Source organism: Leuciscus leuciscus, assembly GCF_965113295.1.
Source record: "Leuciscus leuciscus genome assembly, chromosome: 1".
NCBI classification, from domain to species: Eukaryota; Metazoa; Chordata; class Actinopteri; order Cypriniformes; family Leuciscidae; genus Leuciscus; species Leuciscus leuciscus.
Genome location: NC_138725.1, coordinates 38,655,127 through 38,683,039, shown reverse-complemented (window position 1 = coordinate 38,683,039; position 27,913 = coordinate 38,655,127). Strand labels below are relative to the sequence as shown.

At 36.1% G+C, this 27,913-nt stretch overlaps 1 protein-coding gene and 1 pseudogene across 2 annotated transcripts in view; one reads left to right on the top strand and one right to left on the bottom strand.

The window, feature by feature from the left end:
• Positions 1 to 27,913, bottom strand: part of LOC309474716 (gap junction alpha-1 protein-like) — a 103,323-nt pseudogene that overhangs the window by 11,621 nt on the left and 63,789 nt on the right. The window lies entirely within an intron of this gene.
• The window catches only part of LOC309506876 (uncharacterized protein), a 78,001-nt gene that overhangs the window by 39,466 nt on the left and 10,622 nt on the right, over positions 1 to 27,913 (top strand). Inside the window, exons 3-7 of the mRNA XM_082180829.1 lie at positions 14,362 to 14,712; positions 20,650 to 20,754; positions 20,960 to 21,055; positions 21,226 to 21,318; positions 26,710 to 26,784. Of these exons, the coding sequence (XP_082036955.1) occupies positions 14,362 to 14,712; positions 20,650 to 20,754; positions 20,960 to 21,055; positions 21,226 to 21,318; positions 26,710 to 26,784 (720 nt within the window). The remainder of the gene's footprint in view (positions 1 to 14,361; positions 14,713 to 20,649; positions 20,755 to 20,959; positions 21,056 to 21,225; positions 21,319 to 26,709; positions 26,785 to 27,913) is intronic.

The following is a 27,913-nucleotide window of genomic DNA, read 5'->3' as shown; positions in this document are numbered from 1 at the left end:
AAGTCATTAAAGGAAAGTGTAACTTTTACCCTGACCAGTCTACCTGAAGGTAAAGAATTAGTGGGGGGTAAATGGGTCTACGCTATTAAGAAAAATAGTGATGGAACTGACAAATACAAAGCACGATATGTTGCCAAAGGTTACAGTCAAGAGAGAGGTGTGAACTATGATGAGACTTTTTCTCCAACTGCCAGTATGACAAGCATCAGAGTGTTGATACAGAAGGCAGTACAGGAAAATTTGATTGTTCATCAAATGGATGTGACGACTGCATATTTACATGCGCCAATAGAGTGTGACATTTATATGAAACAGCCAGAGGGTTACGAGATAAAATCTCAAGGTAATACAAAACTGGTGTATAAATTGAAAAAATCACTGTATGGACTTAAACAGTCGGGCAGGAACTGGAACCAAATGTTGCATGAGTATCTTTGTGAAATGAAGTTTGTTCAAAACCCAGCTGATCATTGTGTTTACACGAAGGTTACAGAAACTGAGAAAGTTTTTATAATCATATGGGTTGATGATTTAATTATTGCAGCCAACAATATGTATGTGCTTAACCATGTAAAAGAGACACTCAGTGCTAAATTTAAAATGAAGGACTTGGGAAAATTAACACATTTCCTTGGTATTGATTATGAGCAAGATTTTGATTGTGTTAAAATGTCACAACATAAGTATATTAAGAAAATACTTGAGAGATTTGACATGCAAAATTGTAAGTCCAGAGTAACTCCATGCGAACAGAAACTAAACTACACTGATGATGCTGAGGAAATGAATGATGTTAGAAAATACAGGGAGGTAGTAGGTAGCTTAATCTACCTGGCAACATGCACAAGACCAGACCTAAGTTTTGTAGTGAGCAAACTGTCACAGTATTTTACTAGACCAACCACAGAGCAGTGGAACACTGTCAAGCATGTTTTAAGATATTTAAAAGGGACACAAGGCAAAGAACTGTGTTACAAAAAAGGTGAAGATGATAACTTGATTCATGCTTACAGCGACGCGAATTGGGCAGCTGATGTAACTGATAGACGGAGTACTACAGGTTACTGTGTTAGCCTTTAACAAAAATGGTCCACTGGTCTCATGGAAGACCAAAAGACAGTCTACTGTTGCACTGTCGACTTGTGAAGCAGAGTATATGGCTTTAGCTGCGACTGTACAGGAGTGTTTATTTCTACAGCAATTGTTAGAAAACATTGATGGTCAGAAGAAATATGAATCGAGAGTGTATGAGGACAATCAGGGTGCCATTGCTTTAGCAAAAAATCCTGTGTATAGACAGAGGTGTAAACATGTGGACATTAAATATCATTTTGTGAGATCTGTGATAAAGGAGGGCAGAATTAGTCTGGAATACTGTCCAACTGGTGATGTGGTTGCAGATGTGCTAACAAAACCAGCAACAAAGCTCAAGTTAATGAAATTTAACTCATTTATGTTTGGTGTATGAATTTTGACCTTGTATTCAGATGATGAACTGGAAATGATGAAATAGAAATGTGAGAGCAAGTGGGGGTGTTGAGATTTATAAATATTATGCTCTCATTTATATTTGATTTGTTTACCTTTATTTATTTTTTCTTTGAACCAGGCAATCATATTGCAGAGTGTATGTCATGTGACCTAATCAGTGACTGAATGAATGCACATGTTTCTGTTTAAATAAAAGTGCGCCAGTCTGAACAAAACTGGTTGATGTGAAACAGTATTCCCTGTTGTCTGCGTAAGTTACTCTGCTCAATCCGTGTATCATTCGTTCAGTCGTTTATTTAATATTGAAAGTATAAAAATTAGAAAACAGTTCCTTTTTCGATTTTTCATTTTTTCCAAAAAAACGAAAAACAAGAATTCAGCTTGATTTTTCATTTTTCGTTCTGAGGTAGAAAAAATAATAAACAGCTTGAATATTCGATTTATACACATGGGCGGGAATGAAACACCCCTTTCCTCTGATTTGTCAGCCGAAGATTTTCCTCAGTTCTGCACTGCAGAATAAGAGTCCTCCGTTGTGCAGATTCTTAACGCGTTTATTGGAACTAGGCTACATTTCATATTTTTTTCATCAAACAACCAGACACAGGGCTTTCTTCTGTGTAGATATAAATTCACCTACGCTTTGCATCAGCTGGGTATGCAGGGTAAATGACGGCTGTTAAGCCTACCATGGTCGCCTCACCCAGTAATTATTTTATTTTTTAATAATAATAAATGAAGATATAAATCAATATAATTAGTTGTAAATTAAATATTTTTAACACTAATACACAAAGAAAAGAATAATGCATTGACTATATAATAGGCCTATTTTAACGTAAACGCATGAACTGTCATTCAGACTGACTATCTAACAACCGGAGGACAGAGAACAACAGATATATTAAAATACATACTCTTCTGAGTTTTATTATGTAGGCCTTGTGTTTTATTAATTTATTAATTTATATCTCAAAGATGTGCGCTTGCGCGCAGCGCACGTTCATGTTGAGAGGGAAACAAACGCATTTTATTATTAGCCTATTCAGTGTAACAATAACGACTCGGGGTAAATGTGAATTAGCTCAAGAATATAGGGAATTTTGGAAATATTAATAATTATGACTCATGGTCATAATTCATAAGTCGCATGTACATTTATTTTATCAATTATCGAGATTGCCTTGTTCTGTAACTGTCTTGACCAACATTTAACTCGTCCAGCGAATAAATGTAAGATCATTACAGTTAAGAAGGGGGTATCCCTTTACAAACTCCGAGAAAGTTTTATCTTCTGGCCACGAATATCAACTTTTCTGAGTTTATGAATTAAGAACCACTAAATGTAGTTTATATCGAGCTTGTAGCTTAGATCTTGAAGTTTCATTGACTTTATAAGGCGGGTCTTCAAACACAGAGACAATTAAAAGTATAAATGGGTTTATTAATAAAATGGCACACACTAGAGATTATATAAACTACAAATATAAGCGTACGTAAAAATGCAAACAAACAAACATTTAACCGAAACAAAACATAAAACCTAGCGTGATCGGAATGAAATGAAATGAAAGAAAGAAAGATATAGAGAGAAGGGAAAAGCTAGTAATTATTACATACAGAAACCTAAGTTCACGAGACACCTGGAACAGCTTTTATAGGAATCAATATACTTGCGAGTGCTCTTTCTGGTCAGGCTGAAGCTGATGCAGGAAGCGAGGATGGTGTCCTGTTTCTGCTGCGTCTTCCGGTGTCGCGGGAAGCTTGAAAGGCTCACTGAATGTAATGTTACCGGAAAATAAGGTTCATCTCCCGGGATGGGAGAGGTTTAAGGTCTTTGTTGCAAGGGACGCAGCTACGACTCGAACATATGCTCGCTCGATAGAGAAGACCAGAGCCTCCTCCAGATGTTCCTTTGGAGAAGCGCTCCGCCGGGGAGAAGAAGGTCCGAAGAGAGGATGAGTTGAGAGGATGAGAGAGAGAGAGGAACTGAAGGTTTGGACTTTTATCAGTGTCCCATGTGCCGTCCCCTCCTTCGTGTAGGACAAATCAGCTGTCGAGATTTTTCGAGCGGGAAGATTCCTTTGTCCGGTTAGACACGCCCACTCGAATGAGTCATGATTGACTTTAACTTGAGAGGATTTTCTCCAGACATATGAACTTATAAAACAATGCGCATCACTGAATTCTGCTATCGGAATTCAACTCCGTTAGCGGGAGAGGATTACAGAGATATCAAAAATAGAATATAGGCTTTGTAGCAATGCAAAGATACATTATTATGCATTTGTATAGGCATTTGCAGTTCTATTAATGTTACAAATAGTGTTGCACGGTGTACCGATACTTCAAAAGTATCGCGATACTCGGAAATTAAAAACGTCACGATACCTAAATTTATCAGTATCGATACTTAATTTTTTTTTTTTAAACGCCTCCCTATGGACGTCTGTGTTTTTTTCCTGACGCACGCAGCAAAGAACCTGCCGCTGTCAGTGTCATGTGACAAAACACTACAGCGACATGGCTGCATGTGCGAGCACAAGTGGTCCACGACTCGTAGAAAGATGACGCGAGGAGTGACATATGGAAGTACGTTGCCTACCTTGCTCTGTTGCAAGGTGCACCGATACTTAAAAAGTAAATCGGAAATTAAAAACGTCACGATTCCTTAATTTATTAGTATGGATACTTCTAAGAATGACCGGCTGCGTGTCGTGTCCGTTTTTATTTCGGCTCCCATGTTAACTGCCTGCGTGACACACGCGTCTGGGCGCGGCTCGAGGGAAACGCGTGTATGCTAGAAATAGAACCGACGCCTATTTTTCACGCGACACGCAAGCGTGTTGGAAGCGTTTCCAGGCAAAATAGAATAGGAAAAGATGTTTCTATGTCATTTTGACACGAATACATATTAATAAATGACATGTTGATGTTTGAAAGTTTTGACATAAATACAATAGGCCTATAAATGTAATTTAAAAAAATATTATCGATTTTCAAATATTGCACCTCTCAATACAGAACGAATTATTCTGTAGCCTATTTTGCCGTCAACACTGCCGACGTTGTCTTTGCTGCTATATATTTATGTTTAATATGAAGTATAGGCCTTCCACAACTCTCTCCCCAGATCAGAGGCGGCCTTACCTATGTTTCACCCGTTTCAATTGAAACGGGCCCCGCCCTCCAAGGGGGCCCCCAACAGAGCAGGAAAATACCATTCATTTTCTCAATAGGATATTTATTTTCAGACATAATGTCTAAAGTGGTCTCCAACACGTCGCTCGCGAGAGTAGCTCGTGGCCTGATTGGAGGTAGCTCGCCAAGGGCCGTTCACATATCGCGTCTTTTGCACGCTCAAGTTCGTTATTTCAAATAATTGAAGCGACGCACTAATTTTTTCCAGGCGCCGCGCGAGTCAATATGAAGGATGGGGGTGCACCCAAACTACGGGTGTTTTTTTCTTCTCCGTAAATAAATCTTCTAGCAGAGCTACAGCAAGCGTTTATCGGTAGTGGAAATCCATTAGCTATTAAAACTTCTCTGTCGTTGTGGAGAGCGCATGCATGGTACATAGCAACGACAGACGCCACGGGAAAATCGGACCGAATTTTACTATTAATAATAAAAGATAAGCTAATGTGCATTGTAAATGTCAGTATTTTGTCTTTTTTGAATCATTCTTTTTATAAAAATGATTTAAAGGCTGAAATATGCGAGGTTTATCTTTTTATAAAAACTTTTTTGTCAAAACTTTATTTGAACTTGTTCATGTTAGTAGATAACATGTTGCAAGACACTCCTTTCAAATTTGGCCATCATTTTTAATGTTACTATTTTAATGTTTATGCAAACAAAAAGTGCATATTGATGGTAAGTTTATTTGTTATTTGCTGGTTTTCGACATAAAACTTGGTGAATTGATTTTATTGTGTAGTATTAGTACTTTTCGAACAGGATTATGTGATAACCATGCTCATTTTGGTCACTATAATCATGAAATTACATGTTCATACCATTTCATCTCTAGTTATGATGCACTATAAAATCAACAATAATTATGTGTTTTTACAGTATAATATTTTTTTTATATGTCAATTAAGGGTGACATATATAGGCCTAGGAGTTATGAGACATTATTTAAGAGATTTAATTATTGCATATAGCTCTCGGCCACTTTCATTTTTAAAAAGTAGCTAAAAAAGGTTGGAGACCCCTAAACCATCCAAGTTAGATTGACCATGAGCTACGAGGCTGTGATACGAAAGTTTCTGCTCCTATAAAAGCCACAAAGTATAAAAATCAACCTTGTTATTTGCGATCTTCTGGAGAAATACTACACTACCCATAATTCTAAGCAAAACACTGACGTCTCTGATTGGTCGAACTTGAGTCGCGCCGTGGTTACCATGGCGACGTTTACCGCCCTCGCGAATGGTGATCTGAAGTAAATAAATACCGGTAGTTTATGTGTTTATACTTTGCCTTATTTTTTTATTTTTTGTGATAAACAGTCTATGATTTTAGTGTATTAGGCTACTTATTAGGGTGTTTTTAACCTATTAAAAAACTGTTTCAGTACAATGCCAGCGGCGCATGGCATTGTGAAGCGTCATTATAAATTGTTGAAATTTAAGAAAACAACATTATTGTTATTATCAGGTGACAGTGAGACTGCGTCTGCTGCCAGAGGTCTTGAACAGGAGATAACGAGCTGGAAATTCCTGCTTACTGTCATCATCTGGTACAACATTCTACATGAGGTTAATCGTGTCAGCAAACTGCTCCAGAGCCCACAAGTTGGGATTGATGTGCTACCCGTGGGAACGGATTGCGAAAGCGTGAGCACGGTTTATGAATTTGTGGGTACAGATTGCACAAACTGAAGGCACGGTTTACAAGTCTGAGAGCGCGGAATAGAAACTCGTGGGTACGGTTTATTAATCCGTGGGCACGATTTGTTAAACCGAGGGAACAGTTTGAGAATTCGTGAGTACGGTTTATAAACTGGGCGCACGGATTGCAAAACCGTCGCCACGGATTTTTTTTTTTTTTTTACTCACACAGTTGACTTCCCGGGCTCCGTAATAATTCAAGTTGAGGGGATGTTTTAGCTGTTTTTTTTTTTTTTTTAAGTCAGTCCAGACAGCTGAAAATATACTGTGCAAATCAATTAAGCAGTGAAGTTGCCCTGCGTGAAAGGGCGAGCATTATTCCAACGTAAAACGCTGTATTGTATATAGTTTTAATCAAATAAGGTTGGATTATTTCTATGTTGAGCTGCCTGTTAATGAAGCTGAAAGTGCACGTAATAAAATAATATGATGCAAACCAACAGGAATCCTTGCTTTTTCTGCTCTATTATGTTTATATTTTATGTGGGTAGGGCCCCATATTAGTTATTGAAACGGGCCCCCAGATGCTTAAGGCCGCCCCTGCCCCAGATGTCAAATATATCACCAATGTGGCTTATCATATGTTACCAATATTAAACATTGTTTAATATAATCGCTGTTCATATTTTTATTCAAAGTTCAGAATCAAGATAAAGCTCATATGTTTCTTATGATAAATGAGATAATGCTGCTAAATTTATATTTTTTTTTTTTACCTTGAATGTCATTGCTCTAATTTATTTTTTATATTTTTATATTTCATATTTTGTTCAAATGTTTTATATATCTGCTGTTCATATGTTCATTTATTAGTGTGTTATATGATTAGAATATTGTCCCGGTTTTAAAATAAAGCACAGCAGTGATATTTGAGAGTGTTTCTCCCTTTTCAGGAAAAGTATCGAAAAAGTATCGAAATCGCAATACTTGACTTGGTATCGGTATCGAAACAATAATTTTGGTATCGTGACAACACTAGTTACAAATAGGACATGTATGCTTTCCTATGGTTTACACACACCTCTTAACACACAAATTTATATATTTAGTACATTTAAGAGTGACTTTATGGGTAAAAGTCCTTTTCTGTAAGGGGGTTTCTGTTTCAAAGTCCAGAGTGTGTGTGTGTGTGTGTGTGTGTGTGTGTGTGTGTGTGTGTGTGTGTGTGTGTGTGTGTGTGTGTGTGTGTGTGTGTGTGTGTGTCTGCGTTGGAATGTCATGAGGCTGTAAAGTCACAGGGAGTCCATGCTGAAATGGGGGTTTTAGAGGGTATTCTCCAAAACAGGGTTTCCTTATGTGACTCAAATGTCCCTCGGGGGAGCCACAAAGATGCAATTGTGACCGCATGTCATAGTCATTGTCGTTACATCAGAAATAGTGTAAAAGACCGTAAATAAAATACAACATTAACATTATAAACACTATTAATAACATATAGGCTATGTCTATGCGTATTTTATTTCCCCTTACTGTAGCCTATGTCAAATCCTTAAATGAATGGTATTCAGAAAACAACAAGAATGAAAAATAAGTAGCCCGTATAATACAAATATAGCCTAACCTAATAACTTATAATAATAGCCTATTATGTCCTTTATTGAAACTGAAACTGTACGGACATTGGTTTCGCGCATCTCTCATTCTGTCCAAGGTTTCCATATTTGCAATGTAACATTTGGATGCTAACTAGTAATGTAAAGAAGGCTTCGCATTTCAGTCGAGTCCCAATATACAAGTATATGCTAAATCATCATGTTCACAGCAAGGGAAATGAGTTTGGAATAACAGCAAGTAGGACTGTGCAGCACAGCCTTTATATTGTACAAAAGACCAATTAAATTAAGCAGAATAATTTTTATATATTTGGTTGACTGTTTTATTTTAATAATGAATAGGCTGCGATGTCAAGTTAGCAATGCCAGAAGTGAACTGATAATAGCCTAGATGTTGTGTGAGCGAGCGATGCGCCAGCGCCATTGTTGCTCAGCAGGGGAAATAACTTAATATTCTGTCGTTTAATACTCTGTCATTCGAAGCAGTACAATTTATATTTTTATTTGTGTACATTCAAAATGACTACAAATGACCTTTAAAAAATAAAGAAAACAACATGATGCGCTGCGTCTCAGACTCCTTGAACATCTTTCTGGCGCACACCAAAAATGAACCAAAATAGAGTGAATAGCCTTCTGACGCGCCTACTTTTGAAAGTCAACATTTAGATTATTTTAAGTAAAATGCATTATATAGTCACTTAGGATTGATTAAAACACAGCGTGGTTCATGATAAAAAAAATATATCACTTTTTTTTATACCTACTTTACAGTTCGGAAAATAGCAAACCCCTGGCACTTGAGAACTCTGGTCTACACAGAAGAAAGCCCTGTCTAGTCTATTCCCCAGTATGGGTTGTGTCGAGCCATTCGTTAGTCTGGTTGATGGTTGCAATAAACGCGTTAAGAATCCGCACAACGGAGGACTCTTATTCTGCAGTGCAGAACTGAGGAAGAACCAGGAAGAACTGATGACGGGACAGTTTGATCTTCGGCTGACAAATCAGAGGAAAGGGGTGTTTCATTCCCGCCCATGTGTAGAAATCGAATATCAAGCCGTTTATTAATTTTGCTACCTCAGAACGAAAAACGAAAACTAAAGCTGAATTCTTGTTTTTCGTTTTTTGGGAAAAAATGAAAAATCGAAAAAGGAACTGTTGTCTCATTTTTCTACTTTCAATATTAAATCAAAAAACGACTGAACGAATGATACACGGATTCCGTTCGCACATGTGGGCGGCGCTGAAACGCCCCTTTCATCTGATTGGTCAAACCGCGTCGTCTTCAGTAGGCCTACAGCCAGAATAATGGCGTTCACACCAAACGCAAATTTAATTATTAGCGCGAGTAGATTAGCCTACATACAAAGTCAATGCAAAGACGCGAATTTGCGCCGGGCGGCTCGAATGATGCAAATTGGGTGACGCGTTTGCCGCGAACGCTCGATAATCGCCTTAATCACGTCTTCCGCGCAAGTTGAAAAATTTCAACTCGAGCGGAAAATTCGCATGATGCTTAGTTGCGCAAGCCAATCAACGAAGAGCTCATTGATACGTCCGGTTACTATCACTCACAGTGGATCAGACACCTGTGAGATCAAAGACGGATATCGCGGGATTCACGGGATTCACGCTCGTGCACGGTGTTGCCAATAACCTTCTGTTGCTTTCATATGAGAATGAGAATAAATATGAACAAGACACCCAACGGGCTACTTAATTGTTATTAAATTCCATTCCAAATAGTTTATCCATCATTTTGACTTTAATACAGACATGTTTATATATATTTTTTTATAAAATGACATCACATAACCCATATAGAGATCACACTGTCAGAAAGTTTGGGAATTTTCGCTGTGAACGATCGTGAACGAATATACACTTCGCGTTTGATGTGAACACGCCATAAGAGTCCGTACGGCACACTCAAATCCCACTTTAATAAGCTTTTGCACCACTTGCTGAAATTTGATGCAGAAATATAGCTGGGAACACAATTAGTGCTGCTGTGAGGCTTCGTTTCTGTACGACACTTGAGAGAGCAAGCCATAGGCTACAATAATGCTTACATGGTGTGGTGTTTTATGTATAGCCTATTTAAAATGCAATGAAAATATTTGATATAATATGGATAAAAGTTAAATGATTTACTGTATTATTGTATGGGCAACAAGGATTGGACGTAAAAACAATGATAAACATGAACGTGATAACATGTAAAAAAAAAAATTTCCGACTCGCCTTTTAATGAGAAAAGTAGGTGTGTGTGTGTGTGTGTGTGTGACACCAGAAGCTGCTGTGTGCTCTTCCTAATTGAATGCAAGTATTATTTCTACAAACTAACTCATAAGACTGACAATTAAAACAAGTGTATTTAAAAAAAAAAAAAAACCCACATAATGTCACTCTTGTATGTTGTTTTTTAAAATGTATTTGCATTTTATATATATATATATATATATATATATACATATACCGTATAATTTAATTTCGCTCATGGAGATAGCACGGACAATATGACATGTTTTAGTGGAAGATTTCTGCCATCTACTGGAAAGCAAACACATTTAAACTTAAAATAACATGACATTTCAAGGACAGCCACTGGAAAGCTGCAGAGCATCACTCACTGGCTCGTTTGCCATTTCCACATATTGTAGGTATTCATCTTTTCAAGTTTTCTTTTAGATTTGTGTTTAGACATTATAAAATCATCATTATAACAATACAAAATTATCTTTGGTCAAAGTATCTGAAGTATCATTGTTTTTTACAATACAGTCAAACCTGAACATGGTGTTATATGTGTAGGCCTTAAAGGAACACTCCACCGTTTTTTGAAATAGGGCTTATTCACATTCTTTCATACATTTAGATAGGTGGGCAAATGCATTTTTGTCTCAGTGCATGCATTGTTTTAGTTTGACAGGGTCGGCGCTAGCTTAGCTTAGCACAATGAATGGAATCCTTTGTTGCCAGCTAGCATGTCCTGAGTAAAAGTGATAAAAAAAAAACTAAAAAAACACGTAATTACTTCTTGTGGCCTGCGTATTCACAACGAGTACAAATAGTGATGCAGATTAACACTAGGTGATTTCCTAGGCAGATATTGACTAGCAACACGCAACACATGAAATCCCACGACTTCCGTCAACATACCGGTGTGCATTGCAACGAGTCAAAACACAGAAGAAGAAGAACAACACGTGTGACCTGCACCGAGTGTCTTCGCTTTTGGATTGTTTATTTTGAGAAGGTACGGTTATAGCAAAGATGGTAATTACCTGCGTAGCAAAAGTTGTGAGAACAAGCAAAGGACATACACGAATGTAATGTTTCACAGAATTCCATCAAATGTGGAACTGAGAAATAAATGGCTAGCTGCTCTGGAGATCTGTACTTCAACGCCTCTCTACAAAATCAAACAGTATCGTGTTTGCGAAGAGCATTTTGCACCGGAGGACTAAGTTACATTGAAAAAATGGAATATGGGCCCAGAAAGACGGTACTACGTCTGAAACATACGGCTGTCCCATCCCATCTAACGTTATTTTCAAAGCACAGGCAGAACAAAGTGCACATGTAAGTTGTCTTTTATTACTCTTCCTTATGTTAATCTGTGTATTTATTCGGTTGTAAAATAGATGCTGAGAAGCTGTAACTTATATAGACTACGGTTAAAATAATGTTAGCCTCCTCTAGTATAACCTCATGTTGAATTCAACCTGTTTAAAATCGCTGTTATCGTTACCTGTAAAATGAAATGACTGAGGGCTGAGTTAGCTATATTTCACCGAGTTAGCCTGGTTCTTTTGACTCAGGAGTTTTAGTATAACTACTAGAGAGGAGAAGGCTACAAGCAGTTTACTATACATGTGTCATGTTTAAAATAATCACTTACTCTGTGGACAGCTGTCCATTTGGTCCATTCGGCGTGGGGCGTTTTTTCCAGTTCACTTTATCACACCGGGAAAAAAAAAATCGAGTACTGCAGGATGGATCAGCGCCGTGAAATCCTCGGTAGCTGTGACACAGGCTGTTGAGTGATCGCAACCTCCTCCTGTCGTTCTATTTCCACTCATTTTCTGTAAACTCTTGTACATATAGGTATGGTTCTGGCTCACACAAAATCAGCCATGTTCATCGCCATTCATGTACTGTAGGGAAAATAGCCAGGCAGCTACTATTCACACCGGTATGTTGACGGAAGTCGTGGGATTTCATGTGTTGCGTGATATCTCTGCGCCCAAGTAGCAGTGCTTCGCCTAAGTAGCTGTGCTTTGCCTGTGCTTCCCCATAATATAGTCCCAAGTCAATATCTGCCTAGGAAATCACCTAGTGTTAATCTGCATTGCTATTTGTACTCGTTGTGAATACGCAGGCCACAAGAAGTAATTACGTGGGTTTTTTTGTTTTTTTTTATCACTTTTACTCAGGACATGCTAGCTGGCAACAAAGGATTCCATTCATTGTGCTAAGCTAAGCTAGCGTCGACCCTGTCAAACTAAAACAATGCATGCACTGAGACAAAAATGCATTTGCCCACCTATCTAAATGTATGAAAGAATGTGAATAAGCCCTATTTCAAAAAACGGTGGAGTGTTCCTTTAAAGTTTTTTTTTTTTTTAATACTCAGTGCGTACAGGATCTTACAGTCTACTAATTGCAGTATGTTAATTTGGCTAAACCTTTTATATAACTCATCTTTTAGATATTTATCTATTGCTCAGCTTAACAAATCTACATGATAATAATATTATCATCTGACGATATTTTCCTTATGATTCTTTCTGCTGTTTCAAATATGCATAATAAATTCACAAATGCAGCTAAAAGAAAAACCTAATGTTACAGAGTCAAGGGTCAAGAGCCCAAATAAAGCTGACACTAATCACGATTCTGGTGACTTTAAATGAAACATTCAATGAATCGTCAACACCAAAACCTGTTAATTCTCAATAAGAGCTTCTGTAGAGTCTGACAGAAATAAAGTCAATCTAGTTATTAATAACAAGTGAAAGCAGCTTTTGAAAAAGACATTGAAAAAGAGGCATGATGTGATTGGCTGCCAAAAAACACCCGTTAATCTTTAAGTTTTTATGAATTAAGATTTTGTTATTTATTTTAATGTATTGTTTTATTTATTTTAGAGCTTTTTATGGGATACCATATAAAATATACCTATAATTATTTTCATAAACACAAACTTCCCTCCACCCAGTGCTATCCAGTTACATTTTAACACACATTGTGTGATTAAAGCCCGCCCTGGCAATTTGATTGGCTCGGCCTTCTGGGAGCCGAGCAAAATTACTCCTCAACGGATCGAGTCCAGACCGAACTTCCCGACCAAAAAATGTTGTGGGCGGGGTTCGGGCTGGCACCCAGGACAACATTACACTAATCCAGCCCTACCAAATTTTTATATGTTTGTAAAATATCGAGTCTAAATTTGAAAGCTGGATATACAGAAACAACAAGAGGAACTTTGCTGTGTCTGTTAAACACGCATTCATTCATATTACCGTTTATTTGTGTGTGTGTGTGTGTAATGCTAGTTGTTATTGTTCAAGTATAACAGAAACTGTTTGTGGGCCAGATCCGCATTCCACAAGTGCCAGATGTGGGCCGGATCTGGGCCGAAACAATGTTGCTATCTGGGAAAGAGCCAACCGAAAGTGACACCTTGAATCTGACGCGCGCATAATTTAAGAAAGCGAAAGTAAGTTAAAAGCGAAAGCGGAAGTTAAGACGTGGCCTCGTGTGAAAGACTGCTGACAGAAACTCTTATGGTCATGATGAAATTATGATTGTATTATAGCTCTTTTTCATGTGTAAACGATGTACATTATGTTTATTCTAATAGCAACACTCCTGGTATTCGCTGATGGTACGTATTATCACTTTACGTTGATATGCGAAAATAGTCTTCTAGTTTTTCTTTCTCGTTTATTAAAGCTATCAGTTTCTCTATTGTTTCTCTATAGGCTTCACTGTGCACGGTCCACCTGATCCTCTGGTTGCTCCTCTGGGATCTTCAGTGGTTTTGCCCTGTTATGTTGATGAACCTTTACCAGTGAAGGATCTGGAGGTGGAATGGAGAAGAACAGACTCAGAGACTCTGGTTCATCTGTATCAAGATGGTGAGAGTCGAGCAGAGGTCCAGCAGGAGGATTATCTTGATAGAGCTCATTTCTTTACTGATCAGATTCAACATGGAAACTTCTCCCTCCGTCTGGACAATCTGAGAGCTGAAGATGAGGGAAATTACACATGTAAAGTTTACAGTCAGCAGGATTCTAATGAGACTGTGGTTCAAATAAAAGATGTTGGTGAGTGAGAGACACTAAATTGTGGTGAAAATTTCAATCAAATGGCATTTTATGTATTTTTTGTTTAAACCATTATTCTTTCAGAGCGTCTGCTGGTATCAGGACCGAGTCGCTCCACATCTGCATATGTGGGTGAGGACGTCACTCTGAACTGCTCTGTAGACTCTCACATCAAACCTGAACACATTGAGGAGGTTTCATGGAAAAGAACAGATGAAGATATTCCAGTTCTGCTCTATCAAAACAATGAGACTTTACCAGATTCATCAGATGAACAATACACAGACAGAGTTGAGTTCTTCACTGATGAAATCTCCAAAGGAAACTTCTCTCTCAGACTGAAGAGTGTCAGAACTGAGGACAAAGGAGTTTACATGTGTGAAGTGTTTGCTGGAGTACTTTCAGCCAATACAACTGTGGTACTGGAGCAACTGGGTGAGTCGAAAAAACATGGCAAAATAAATAATGCAGTCTGTTAACACCAACCTTCTTCAAAGGCTCACAGCAAAAACTCCAGTGTTAAATGAACTCTCCTGGGAGTTTATATGGCTCCAGACTCAAGAGTGTTAAAGTGTTAAAATATGAGTGTTAAATTAACACTCAAGAGTGTTAAAGTTAATGAGCTAATTAAGTGATTAATTGAGTGATGATTGAACATTATTGAAGACACCTGATGTTAACAAGCAGAATCACTGAAGGAGAAAAAGCACAATATTAAGTCACCATTATGGTGATCAGTGTTTACTTTAGTTGGGCTCGTTACCCTTACATGTTTAACTTCAGTGTTTGTTTTGCTGTTGTATCTGAGTTATATCTACCAGATGAACAACGAGAAAAAGTTGATCAGATGGTGTTGGTTATGTTTTGACATCATCATCATTTGACCTGATTCACTAAATTCATTTAGAGTCTAATCTCTGTCTTAAATGTGTATTGTTAATTACAGCATCACTTTGATTCTACAGCACAAAATCCAGAATTTTCTAAATAATCCAAAGGATTTTTAAAAAGTTGTTCTGATAAAGATAAAAATCCTTATTTTAGGCACACACAGACATCAGGAATCAGTGTATGAATCTCAACAATGGTGACAAACAGAAAATTCAATTAGGGAAAGGAAATTACTAAAACAATTCAGATTATAATTTATTCATACCGCAATGCATGATGGGAGCCATGAATGAGTTTTGATTGGTGGCACCCAGAATGCACTGCAACATGCTTTATTATTGTCACCATTGTTGAGATTCACAGGCTGATTATTGATGTCAGTGTGTCTAAATAAAGTAATTTTTAAAGTCTTTTGATCAGAACAACGTTTGAGGAACATATTGGATTATATTGAAAATGCTGAAAATTGTTTGTTATAGAATCACAGAGCTGCTGTAATCAACCAGGTAGACATAACTCTCAAAATTAGATTTGTGATTCAGGTCAAATTATGATTATGTCAAAACATAACCTGATCACCATTTCTCTTTGTTCATCTGGCAGTTATAACTCAGACACAACAGCCAAATAAAATCTAATGTTAGTAGTTTAAGGGTCAAGAGCCCAACTAAAACAAACACTAATCACCATAATGGTGTCTTAAAATTGTGCTTTTTCTCCTTCAGTGATTCTGCTTGTTAATATCAGGTGTCTTCAATAATGGTCAATAATCACTCAATGAATCACTTAATAAGCTCATTAACTTTAACACTCTTGAGTGTTAATTTAACACTCATATTTTAACACTTTAACACTCTTGAGTCTGGAGCCATATGAACTCCCAGGAGAGTTCATTTAACACTGGAGTTTTTGCTGTGCTATTGTAAACAAGATGGAATTTTAGCTATATTTACACTTGGAGCGAAAAGTATCTAACTTTTTGTACACTTGGTGTCAGATTTAATTTAACAGCTGGGTAAATTAGCATGAGATCGCAATGCCATAAAAGTGTCATTACACTGTAAAACCTAACAGTTATATATATATATATATATATATATATATATATATATATATATATATATATATATATATATATATATATATATATATATATATTGTATTATGCTATGCTGTATTATGCTAGCTTTAATGGTCACCATTGTTGAGATTCATATGCTGATTCTTGATGTCTGTGTGAGTCTTATTAATCCCATAGATGAAAATGTTTTGTGCACACACTGTTAGGAAAATCCTTCATATTATCTGATGGTCACAACATCACTGGCACTTATGTTGTAGAATCACGATGTTGCTGATTTTATCAGAGATTAGACTCTGAATGAGATCTGTGAATCAGGTCACTAAATGATGATTGTCATCATCAATACTTAACCATAAACACCTGATCATATTTTGTCTTGACTTTTGTGCCATAACAGAAGTGCTTTATAAACACATGGTTACAGCAGACAGAGAAAATCCAATTATCATTCTGGGATCTAGAAATGTTCTGTAACTCATTCAGTTTGAGTTCTGTTTCAGTCATTGTGTCCACATAACATTCAGTAATATTTGAGAGCAGAACTCTTTTATTTAGTATATATATATATATATATATACACAAACCCAATTCCAAAAAAGTTGGGACACTGTACAAATTGTGAGTAAAAAAGGAATGGAATAATTTACAAATCTCATAAACTTATATTTTATTCACAATAGAATATAGATAACATATCAAATGTTGAAAGTGAGACATTTTGAAATGTCATGCCAAATATTGGCTCATTTTGGATTTCATGAGAGCTAAAAATTCCAAAAAAGTTGGGACAGGTAGCAATAAGAGGCCGGAAAAGTTAAATGTACATAAAAGGAACAGCTGGAGGACCAATTTGCAACTTATTAGGTCAATTGGCAACATGATTGGGTATAAAAAGAGCCTCTCAGAGTGGCAGTGTCTCTCAGAAGTCAAGATGGGCAGAGGATCACCAATTCCCCCAATGCTGCGGCGAAAAAATAGTGGAGCAATATCAGAAAGGAGTTTCTCAGAGAAAAATTGCAAAGAGTTTGAAGTTATCATCATCTACAGTGCATAATATCATCCAAAGATTCAGAGAATCTGGAACAATCTCTGTGCGTAAGGGTCAAGGCCGGAAAACCATACTGGATCCCCGTGATCTTCGGGTCCTTAGACGGCACTGCATCACATACAGGAATGCTACTGTAATGGAAATATGGTCCCATTCTACAGAGTGTTAAAATAACACTGAAGCAGAGTTAAAGTTAATGAGATAATTAAGTGATTAATTGAGTGATGATTGAGCATTAGTGATGAACACCTGCAGTTAACAAGCAGAATCACTGAAGGAAAGAGAAGCACAAGAACTACAACTGAGTTTTAGTCACAGCCTAAGATTAAATCAACTAAAGATAAAAAGAAGACATTAAATCTGTGAAGATCTCAGCAGAGGAGGATTAAACAACTCCACAAACAGCATTACCAGCTTCACTTCTTACTAACCAGACTGACTTTATTTCTGTCAGACGTCTACAGGTCTTATTGAGAATTAACAGAGGTTTAGATGTTGATGTTTTAAAATCACCATTAAAAAATCACCATTATTGTGAGCAGTGTTGCCTTTAGTTGTGCAATTTGACTCTTGACTTCTTATGGGAGTTTATGGTCTTTGTAACAGCGTTTACTTAAACACATAATTTGTTGCATGGAAAGCCAGAACCAAAGACTGTCAGGTGATAGGCCTTTATGATTTTCAACATCATAAAGTTTACAAATTTTATCATTGACTGAAAGTGGTTATTTGTTAGTCATATATATTTTTTAACAACATTGACTTCTTTCTTCAGATCAGACATCAAGCTGATTTTTTTTTTTTTTTTTTTTATTATCGGGGAAGTAATATTTGGACAAACACACAGACATCAAGAATCCACATATGAATCTCAACAATGGTGACATGCTTTGTATGCCGCAATGCATTCTGGGAGGCACCATAGTATAAAACGCTTGGCTCCCTGCATGCATTGCAGTATGAAGCATGTCACCATTGTTGAGATTCATATGCTGCTTCTTGATGTCTGTTTGTTCCTAAAATAAATAAAATAAAATAAAGTAATGATTTTCCAAAAAATTCGGCAATGTATATAAAAATGTCTGCTCAGTATCAAGAAAGGTGTAAGCTATTTTTCAATAACAAATGACAACTTATGATCTGGAAAAAGATTAGTGAATCACTCTACTTTATAATAATGAAAACTAAACCACCTGAACATCGCTGTTTTTGGCATTCTTTGTAACAAATTATGTGCTTTGGTAAATACTGTTACGAAGACCAAAATTATACTTAAAATGCCAAGATTCAAACTACCCAACTAAAGGAAACACCGATCACCACAATGGTGGCCAAACATTTTAAAACATCAACATCTAAACCTCTGTTCATATGACAGAAATAAAGTCAGTCTGGTTAGTAATAAGTGAAGCTGGTAATGCTGTTTGTGGAGTTGTTTAATCCTCCTCTGCTGAGATCTTCACAGATTTAATGTCTTCTTTTATCTTCAGTGGATTTCATCTTAGACTGTGACTGGAAGTCAGTTGTAGTTCTTGTGTTTCTCTTTCCTTCAGTGATTCTGCTTGTTAACTGCACTTAATTATCTCATTAACTTTAACACTGCTTCAGTGTTATTTTAACACTCTGTAGAATGGGACCATATTTGCTCTGAGCAGTGTTGATTTAACAATGGGGATTTTGCTGTGTACGCAGCCATGATATTGTAATTGATGCAGTATGTGGTCTGGCATTGTCATGTTGGAAAACATGTTGGCTTCCCTGAAAGAGACGACATCTGGATGGGAACATTATGTTGTTCTAGAACTTGGATATACCTTTCAGCATTGATGGTGCCTGAATCTTTGGATGATATTATGCACTGTAGATGATGATAACTTCAAACTCTTTGCAATTTTTCTCTGAGAAACTCCTTTCTGATATTGCCCCACTATTTTTCGCCGCAGCATTGGGGGAATTGGTGATCCTCTGCCCATCTTGACTTCTGAGAGACACTGCCACTCTGAGAGGCTCTTTTTATACCCAATCATGTTGCCAATTGACCTAATAAGTTGCAAATTGGTCCTCCAGCTGTTCCTTTTATGTACATTTAACTTTTCCGGCCTCTTATTGCTACCTGTCCCAACTTTTTTGGAATTTTTAGCTCTCATGAAATCCAAAATGAGCCAATATTTGGCATGACATTTCAAAATGTCTCACTTTCAACATTTGATATGTTATCTATATTCTATTGTGAATAAAATATAAGTTTATGAGATTTGTAAATTATTCCATTCCTTTTTTACTCACAATTTGTACAGTGTCCCAACTTTTTTGGAATTGGGTTTGTGTATATATATATATATTTACTAAATAAAAGAGTTCTGCTCTCAAATATTACCGAATGTTATGTGGACACAATGACTGAAACAGAACTCAAACTGAATGAGTTACAGAACATTTCTAGATCCCAGAATGATAATTGGATTTTCTCTGTCTGCTGTAACCATGTGTTTATAAAGCACTTCTGTTATGGCACAAAAGTCAAGACAAAATAAGATCATGTGTTTATGGTTAAGTATTGATGATGACAATCATCATTTAGTGATTCACAGATCTCATTCAGAGTCTAATCTCTGATAAAATCGGCAATATCGTGATTCTACAGCATAAGTGCCAGTGATGTTGTGACCATCAGATAATATGAAGGATTTTCCTAACAGTGTGTGCACAAAACATTTTCATCTATAGGATCAATAAGACTCACACAGACATCAAGAATCAGCATATGAATCTCAACAATGGTGACCATTAAAGCTAGCATAATACAGCATAGCATAATACAAAACTTATCTGTGGCTCCCAGCATGCACTGCGGCATGAATCCATTTTGAATGGCCATCATTGTTGAAATTCATATGCTGATTCTTGATGTCTGTGTGACTCAGTTTGATATCATCGAATTTTTTAAATCTGATTGTCACAGCAATGGATCTTACAGGTGTAATGTACCTCCTCAAATGTTATGAGTTAGCTTAACTTATTAGATTTGATTTGACTTTGTGTGTGATATTGTGAGCTAGCAGTAACTGCAAGTGCTCTGAGTTCTTTTAAAATTTGAAATTGCACTGTTTTTACTCAATATAGTGAAGTTTTATATATAGTATTTGAATCCAGTGTAAAGTTTAATTGTGCATTAAGAAATATCCTTGTGTTAGTGCACTCGATTAAAATAAGTTTAGAGTACTTATAACTATTGTTTTTTATAAACAAAGTCTTTTAAATGTCCGCAAATAAAATGAGTTAGCTTAACTTGTTGGGTTTTACAGTGAGTGCAGTTGTAAATGTTATGACGGATGTCTGTGTTTCACAGGTTTCTCTTCTTGGCACATAACTGTGTTGTTTTTCTGTTCTGTTGCTGGATTTGGAGCTGTACTTCTGCTCTGCTGTCTGATCTACTGCAGATCAAAAAACACAGGTGTGTTTGGAAGGAACACCTTTTTATTTCTTGTGATTAACTGTATTAATCTTTTATTAATATTAATCTTAATGATTAATCTGAATTATTATTAATTATATTAATATTGTATTAATACAACTGTATTAATTAACTGTATTCATCTTGGGATTAACTGTCACAGTGTTTTGCTCGTTTAACTGATTATTCTGCATCTTCTCTCCAGTCAACAGCAGAACAATCTGGAATCTTCAGCTTTCTCTGGTCTTTTTTCCAAATGTCTGTATGTTCTTCGCCTTCATCCTCTGGGGTCTCACTGAAGGTGAGTTTAGTTTAGTAAAATATAGCACTATAAAGCATGTGGCAGATTTTATTAGTCTTTTTTGTAATTTTGTATAAAAAATATATATATATAAAAAAATTGTGATGGGACTTAAATTGTTTTATTTGATCGATATTGTTTAATACCTGTCAATGAATATTGTGTTCCAGGATTTCTCCATGAGACCGTCACTTGCTCTGCTCTGTATATTCTGAGGCCTGTTATGTTGATTTGGGCTTTGTCTTATTTAAAGTATCTCCAAGGTATGTTAGAATTTAAAGTTTTTTATCATTATTCTTTTTGTTAAGGGGATCAGTAAATGCAAATTGATGGCAACAAAAAAACATACCATGACAATATTGTCATTGATTAATGTTATTGTGGTTAAATACTTAACATTTTCAAATTCAGAAGTATGAAATTATTTAAAACCACAAACTCAGCCTCATTTTTTTCTCTTTAGATTATTTTCTAACTGTATTCTTGGCATATATTGAATGTGTAATTGAGTTTTAACTGTGTGCTAATTCGGATTGATTCAAACCCCTGCAGACAGTCGGTCAGGACTGTGTAATGACATCAAATGACTCCATTATCCCTTTAAATGAGTTTATGATGATAATTCAGATTGTACATGTGTGGTTCTGGAACAAAATACAGATATAAAAGTACATTAATTATGAATTTACTTTAACATTTTACAAGTAAAACAATTACCTTAACAGATATGAATTTAAATGAATTTAACTTTACAGTTTTTCTCAATTGCTAAAACACTAAAACCCATTGGCTGAACAAAGTTCTCAGTTGCCTGAACTCCTTTAGCTAATTGTGCAGTCTGTTGTCAATACCTTAAACCATTTCACATGGTAAAACACAATTTGCAGATCTCACTTAGACTTTTCAGCAAAACTATGAACACATTCTCATTCTCAAAACACATTCTGCACTGTAATGCACATGTCATCCATACTGGTAAACACAAGAGGCAACAATCAAATACAAATAGTGAACACACGTCATTGAACACAACCACTCAAAATTGATTTTACAATGAACAAATTGTATGGCTCTGAACATTGTGCTTTCCATTTGTTAACAGTACTGACTGCTCAATATATTTTGACTGGTTGCAGATTCATATCAACAAAGAACAAGAATTACAGTATCATAGAGACAAAGGACAAGTTTGTGAGATGCAGGGTACAGTACTGTAAAAATAGGGGTACAAGTTGGTCGAAGAACAAAAAAAAATAAAAAATTGCAAAGAGCAAAGCAGAGTAGTAATTTCTGATCAATTTTGAGCTACTATGATAGAACATGTTTTCGTTCATCAAAAGACAATGACAGAAAAATATGAAATTTGTTTTGAGATTAAACATTTACTTCTCCCTGAGAACTATATGTTTTTTTTTTTTACTTTTCTTTTTATTTCCTTTTATCAAGTGATACAGTATGTCACAAATTAACTTTTAGAATACAGTAAGGTGTCACGAGTCTACAAACAGAATAGCAGTCTATAGATATCTTTCGAGAACTATATGTTTTGAACAATGTGTTTTCTGTTTTTTGGTGTATTGTTTACTGACTGCTTGATAGTGTATTTCATTTTGATCACTTTGTTTAGGATTTGAGAGCAGTGTTTGATCTTGAACACAGGTAAAACTGTTTTGAGGCGAAAGTTTCATTTTGCCAGAGGAGTCAGAGGTTTTGTAAATAGTGCTTGAAGATGAGGTTTTGTGTTTAATGTTTTCAGAAAATGGAGCAAGGTTTCAGAAATTGTGTTTTAGCAATTGAGAAAAACTGTAATACAGGTTCTAGGCAAATAAATAGAACAGCCTTTCTATGTTTGCCCACAAGACGGCGCCGTTAGCGCATTGATGAAAACACATTTAATCTATAATAAACTAGTGCTCTTTAATCGTGAAATAACACTCAACCTTGGTATATTACTCTTATAAATTACAGTAACTATAATGAACATTAAAGAAAGAAAAACAAGACTGCAGAATTAGATAATGCAGGGAATACACATTCATATGGCGCTGGATGCATCTGGATCGCGGCATGAAACAATCTGCAAATTAAAGAGCAAGAACTGACAAAATACACTTTGTATTCCTGCACACTGTATTACATCAGTTATCTCAAGATGCTGCCAACAAAACGAGCGATGAAGTGAATTTCTCTCGCAACATCTCGCACTGCATTCTGCTCAGGGAACCTGCTTTTGCTTCCTTGGCACGTGATCTTTGTTGACGTTGCAGGATGTGATTGGTCAATTATCCAAAAAGCCTTTTGAACAGAATGTGTCAAGAAATTTGTAGTGTTTGGTGTAAAAAAACACTTTGTCCTTCCCAACCTGTAACACTGTGTAACTGTTCCTTAAAGCAAGGGAGATTGAAAAAAACTAACTACAATGTAGCCTGCTCGCACTCACACACACAAAAGATTTATTGACAAATAAACCAATATAACAATAATATATATAATCAAAGAAAATACATTGTGCAAAAACTCATTCCCCCTCAAATGACATTAATAACCAGCCAACCCTCTATAAACCCCAATACAATCCCAACTTTGTCACACAGAACAATTCAAAATAAAGCAAAAAGTAAATTACACAAATAACCCCAAAATCATATTACATAAAAGTATAGCAAACTCAAATATCCTCCAAACCAAAAATTAATTCCACTGCAAACTTAAGTTTCATGCAAATAAATAGTTAATGTGTTTTAAAGCATATAGCATAGAGAGTACAAACGTTGGCTGGTATGAGGCTGGGAAGTGATATACAAACAAAGAAAAAGAAGATTTTAAAAATAAATAAAATAAAAACACGCCACTAGACAGTACGATTCACAACATCCATAAACTCATTGCGCTGGCGGCATACAGCGCACACATGCAGGAATGGCTAACTGGGGAAAATCAAACAAAACAAACACAAGAGGAACAGCGATCAACTAAACCTAAATACAAAACTTTACTTTAATCTCATAAAAATAAAATCAAGACAATTACAAACACTGTATACCTGCAACACAGACACCAATCCCAGACTAACTTCTGAGATCTAAATAGGAACGAGCGTGACCAACGGCGTAAAAATCCATGATGTTTTCGTCTACATTAAAAACAATTAGCTAATTTAGTAAAACAAGGCTTCATAAATATGAAACAAAACAATCAATATTTATTTAGCCTTCCTGCTCACCAGACCGTGTCCATGATGCACAAACCAACATGGAAGTGTTAACGGACAGCACAATGTTTGTGTTTGCATTTAAAACATCTAATTCAGTGAAAAAGGCTTTGTAAGTATAAAACCAAACAGTCAATATTCACTTGGCACTACCTGCTCACCCAGACCGCGTCTGTGCACCAACACACATAAAGTGCTACTAAACAAGCACACTTCCAAGTTCCAGACAAAAGATTGGGCCTCCCTTCTGGTGCCTGCTTAAAAACCCAATACCTATCTGACCACCTCACAGGCTGCAACTGCTTAAATGTAGAGTACAAGCACTGGAACGGATATGTAATAATATTAGGTAACACTTTATTTTACGGTGCCCTTGATACAGAGTAATTACTTAATTAATTACTTAGTAATAGACTTTGTAATAACATGTAACAAAATGTACTTAACATGTAACTAAGTTATGGAACAGCCTATACTTACAGATTGTAATTACGCACATGTAATAGGCAGCTACTGTTACACATGTGTAACAAGCCGAGTCTGTTACATATTACATACACATTACTTGTATGTAACATAAAGTAAAGTGTATCAAGATTGTACTAAAGTGCACTTCCTGTGTATCTACAAATGGTATCCATCTGAATTAACCCACTAGATCATAGCTTAAATACATGCATTAGCTTCCTAATTACATTGCAATTACAAAATATTACACAGGTATAAGCTACGTAAAATAAAGTGTATCAAGAATGTACTTAAGTGTACTTTGTGTATACATACCTTATCCATCTCTGCCTTACTTTGATTTAACTCACTAGTTCACAGCTTAAATGCATGCAGTAGTTTCCTAATTACATTGTAATTACATAATATTACACAGGGATAAGCTACGTAAAATAAAGTGTATCAAGAATGTACTTAAGTGTACTTTGTGTATACATACCCTATCTTTATCTGCCTTAGTTTGATTTAACTCACTAGTTCACAGCTTAAATGCATGCAGTAGTTTCCTAATTACATTGTAATTACATAATATTACACAGGGATGAGCTACGTAAAATAAAGTGTATCAAGAATGTACTTAAGTGTACTTTGTGTATACATACCTTATCCATCTCTGCCTTAGTTTGATTTTACTCACTAGTTCACAACTTAAATGCATGCAGTAGAGTTCTCAACGGGTCGGGTCGGCCCGACAAACCCGACGGGACCCGCGGGTTCGGTCCGGGTTCGGGTCGGAAATATAAGCAAATGACTCGGGTCGGGTCGGACCTCGGGCTTAATCTTTTCCGCTCAGTGAAAAAAACAACAACAACAAACAATTTTTTATTAATCATCGCTGCTGTTCACCGTAAAGAAAGTCTGGCTGCTGCGTGCAACGTGCATCATGGAGAGGGGTGGGGGCAGACCTGACGCCGCTGCGTGCAAGCCTTTAGCCTGGAGAAGATGGAGTTGGTGAAAAGTAAACTTGCCGCAGGTGAATTCACCGTCGCTACTACAGGAGTGGGAAAATCAGAGGTCTGGAAAGTGTTTATTGTTTGTATTGTTAAAAGGCGTGAACATTAAAGGTTGATTTGAATTCCCGTCTGCTGGTCATGATAATAGGTGTATGAAGAAAAAAAAAAAAAAAAAACGCGGGTTCGGGCAGATAATTCAAGTTGATGTGTCGGGTTACATCGGGTCCGGGCTTTAAAAACCACGGGCCGGGTCGGGTCGGGTTGTAATTTTCAGGCCCGTTGAGAACTCTAGCATGCAGTAGTTTCCTAATTACATTGTAATTACATAATATTACACAGGTATAAGCTACGTAAAATAAAGTGTATCAAGAATGTACTTAAGTGTACTTTGTGTATACATACCTTATCCATCTCTGCCTTACTTGGATTTAACTCACTAGTTCACAGCTTAAATGCATGCAGTCGTTTCCTAATTACATTGTAATTACATAATGTTACACAGGGATGAGCTACGTAAAATAAAGTGTATCAAGAATGTACTTAAGTGTACTTTGTGTATACATACCTTATCTTTCTCTGCCTTAGTTTGATTTAACTCACTAGTTCACAGCTTAAATGCATGCAGTAGTTTCCTTATTACATTGTAATTACATAATATTACACAGGTATAAGCTACGTAAAATAAAGTGTATCAAGAATGTACTTAAGTGTACTTCATGTGTATCTATAAACCTCATCCAACTCGGCTTGTTACACATGTGTAACAGTAGCTGCCTATTACATGTGTGTAATTACAATCTGTAAGTACAGGCTGTTCCATAACTTAGTTACATGTTAAGTACATTTTGTTACATGTTATTACAACGTCTATTACTAAGTACCTAATTAAGTAATTACTCTGTATCAAGGGCACCGTAAAATAAAGTGTTACCTAATAGGGTATAATGACCTGATTTGATTTGTTCAACTCTTTCTGTCTACAGGCAACATTAAAACATGGATCAGGTTTTTCAGAATAACACACGAATTTACTGTTTTCACAGTCGTTGTTTATTCAGGTGAGTAAATCCTAATGTTTCACATCAGAGGTCATGCTCATTATTCTGACATTAAAAGTGCTTTATGAAATATTACCTGTTTTGCTTTAACTTCATTAGACTTGGCCAGAATTCAGCCATTAAATCTCACCCCTCCCTCTCTTTTTCTAAAATCCCGTCGTCCAAACCTGAAACTCAAAATGATTAAAAGACAGACAGTGTATAGTATCCCAGGATTACTTCAGTTTTTTGCTGTTTACAAAGACACGTGTGATTTCTCAGAATATCTATTACAGTGAAATCTGTCAGGTATAGAAACATTTAAATGTGGAATGTTCGAAATATTGTTCATTACAAAAGAATAAAATTGCACCTGCATGTAGCCTTTTCTAAAATTCCAAAAAATACTAAAATGATGTACATTAGGTGACCTTCACTTTCTTTGATATTGATTAAGTCAATATGGCTTCATTTAACCCCTCCATTTCCATATGTGGTTTGAGTGCTCTGAACCATTATTTCCATAATTTTCATAAAATTTTTTGAAGTAGACATCCTATTCAGAAGTAGTATGGGAGGTTTTGCAGATTTGGATATGAATTCAACCTCTAATAAACACATAAAAAGAACACGTATGTGCATAATAGCTTGCCGCCGCATCACAAATGGTGAATCTATTATTTCTTTCTTTATATTTAAAACATTTTCAGACCTTTAAAAAAATAAAATAATGGAATGGATGTTTTCTTTTGAACTCTTGGCATGAAAACAAACTGAGGTTTCTACCAATTTGTCATGATTTTTCATGTTCATCGCTATTTCAAAATAAAGGTCTGAACACAGTTTAGAAGTATGAAAATATTATTGTTGCAAATTGATAAATTATTGATCCTCTGTAATGTATTTTGAAAATCAGACAACAAAATATGAAAACTAGAGATTGTAAGCTTTCAAATTATATATAGTTTGTCAAGATTTAGTTTAGGTTTAGTATAGGATATTACAGTTTTAAATGTAATGGCTGTGGGCCACTGGTGACACTTAAAGTCTGTTTGTTTGACAAACACGGTTCAGTTCACCACATCTTTATATATGTTCTGTTCTTGCTCAGGACATCATTTATCTTGTGTGACATTTAATTTCTATCTAT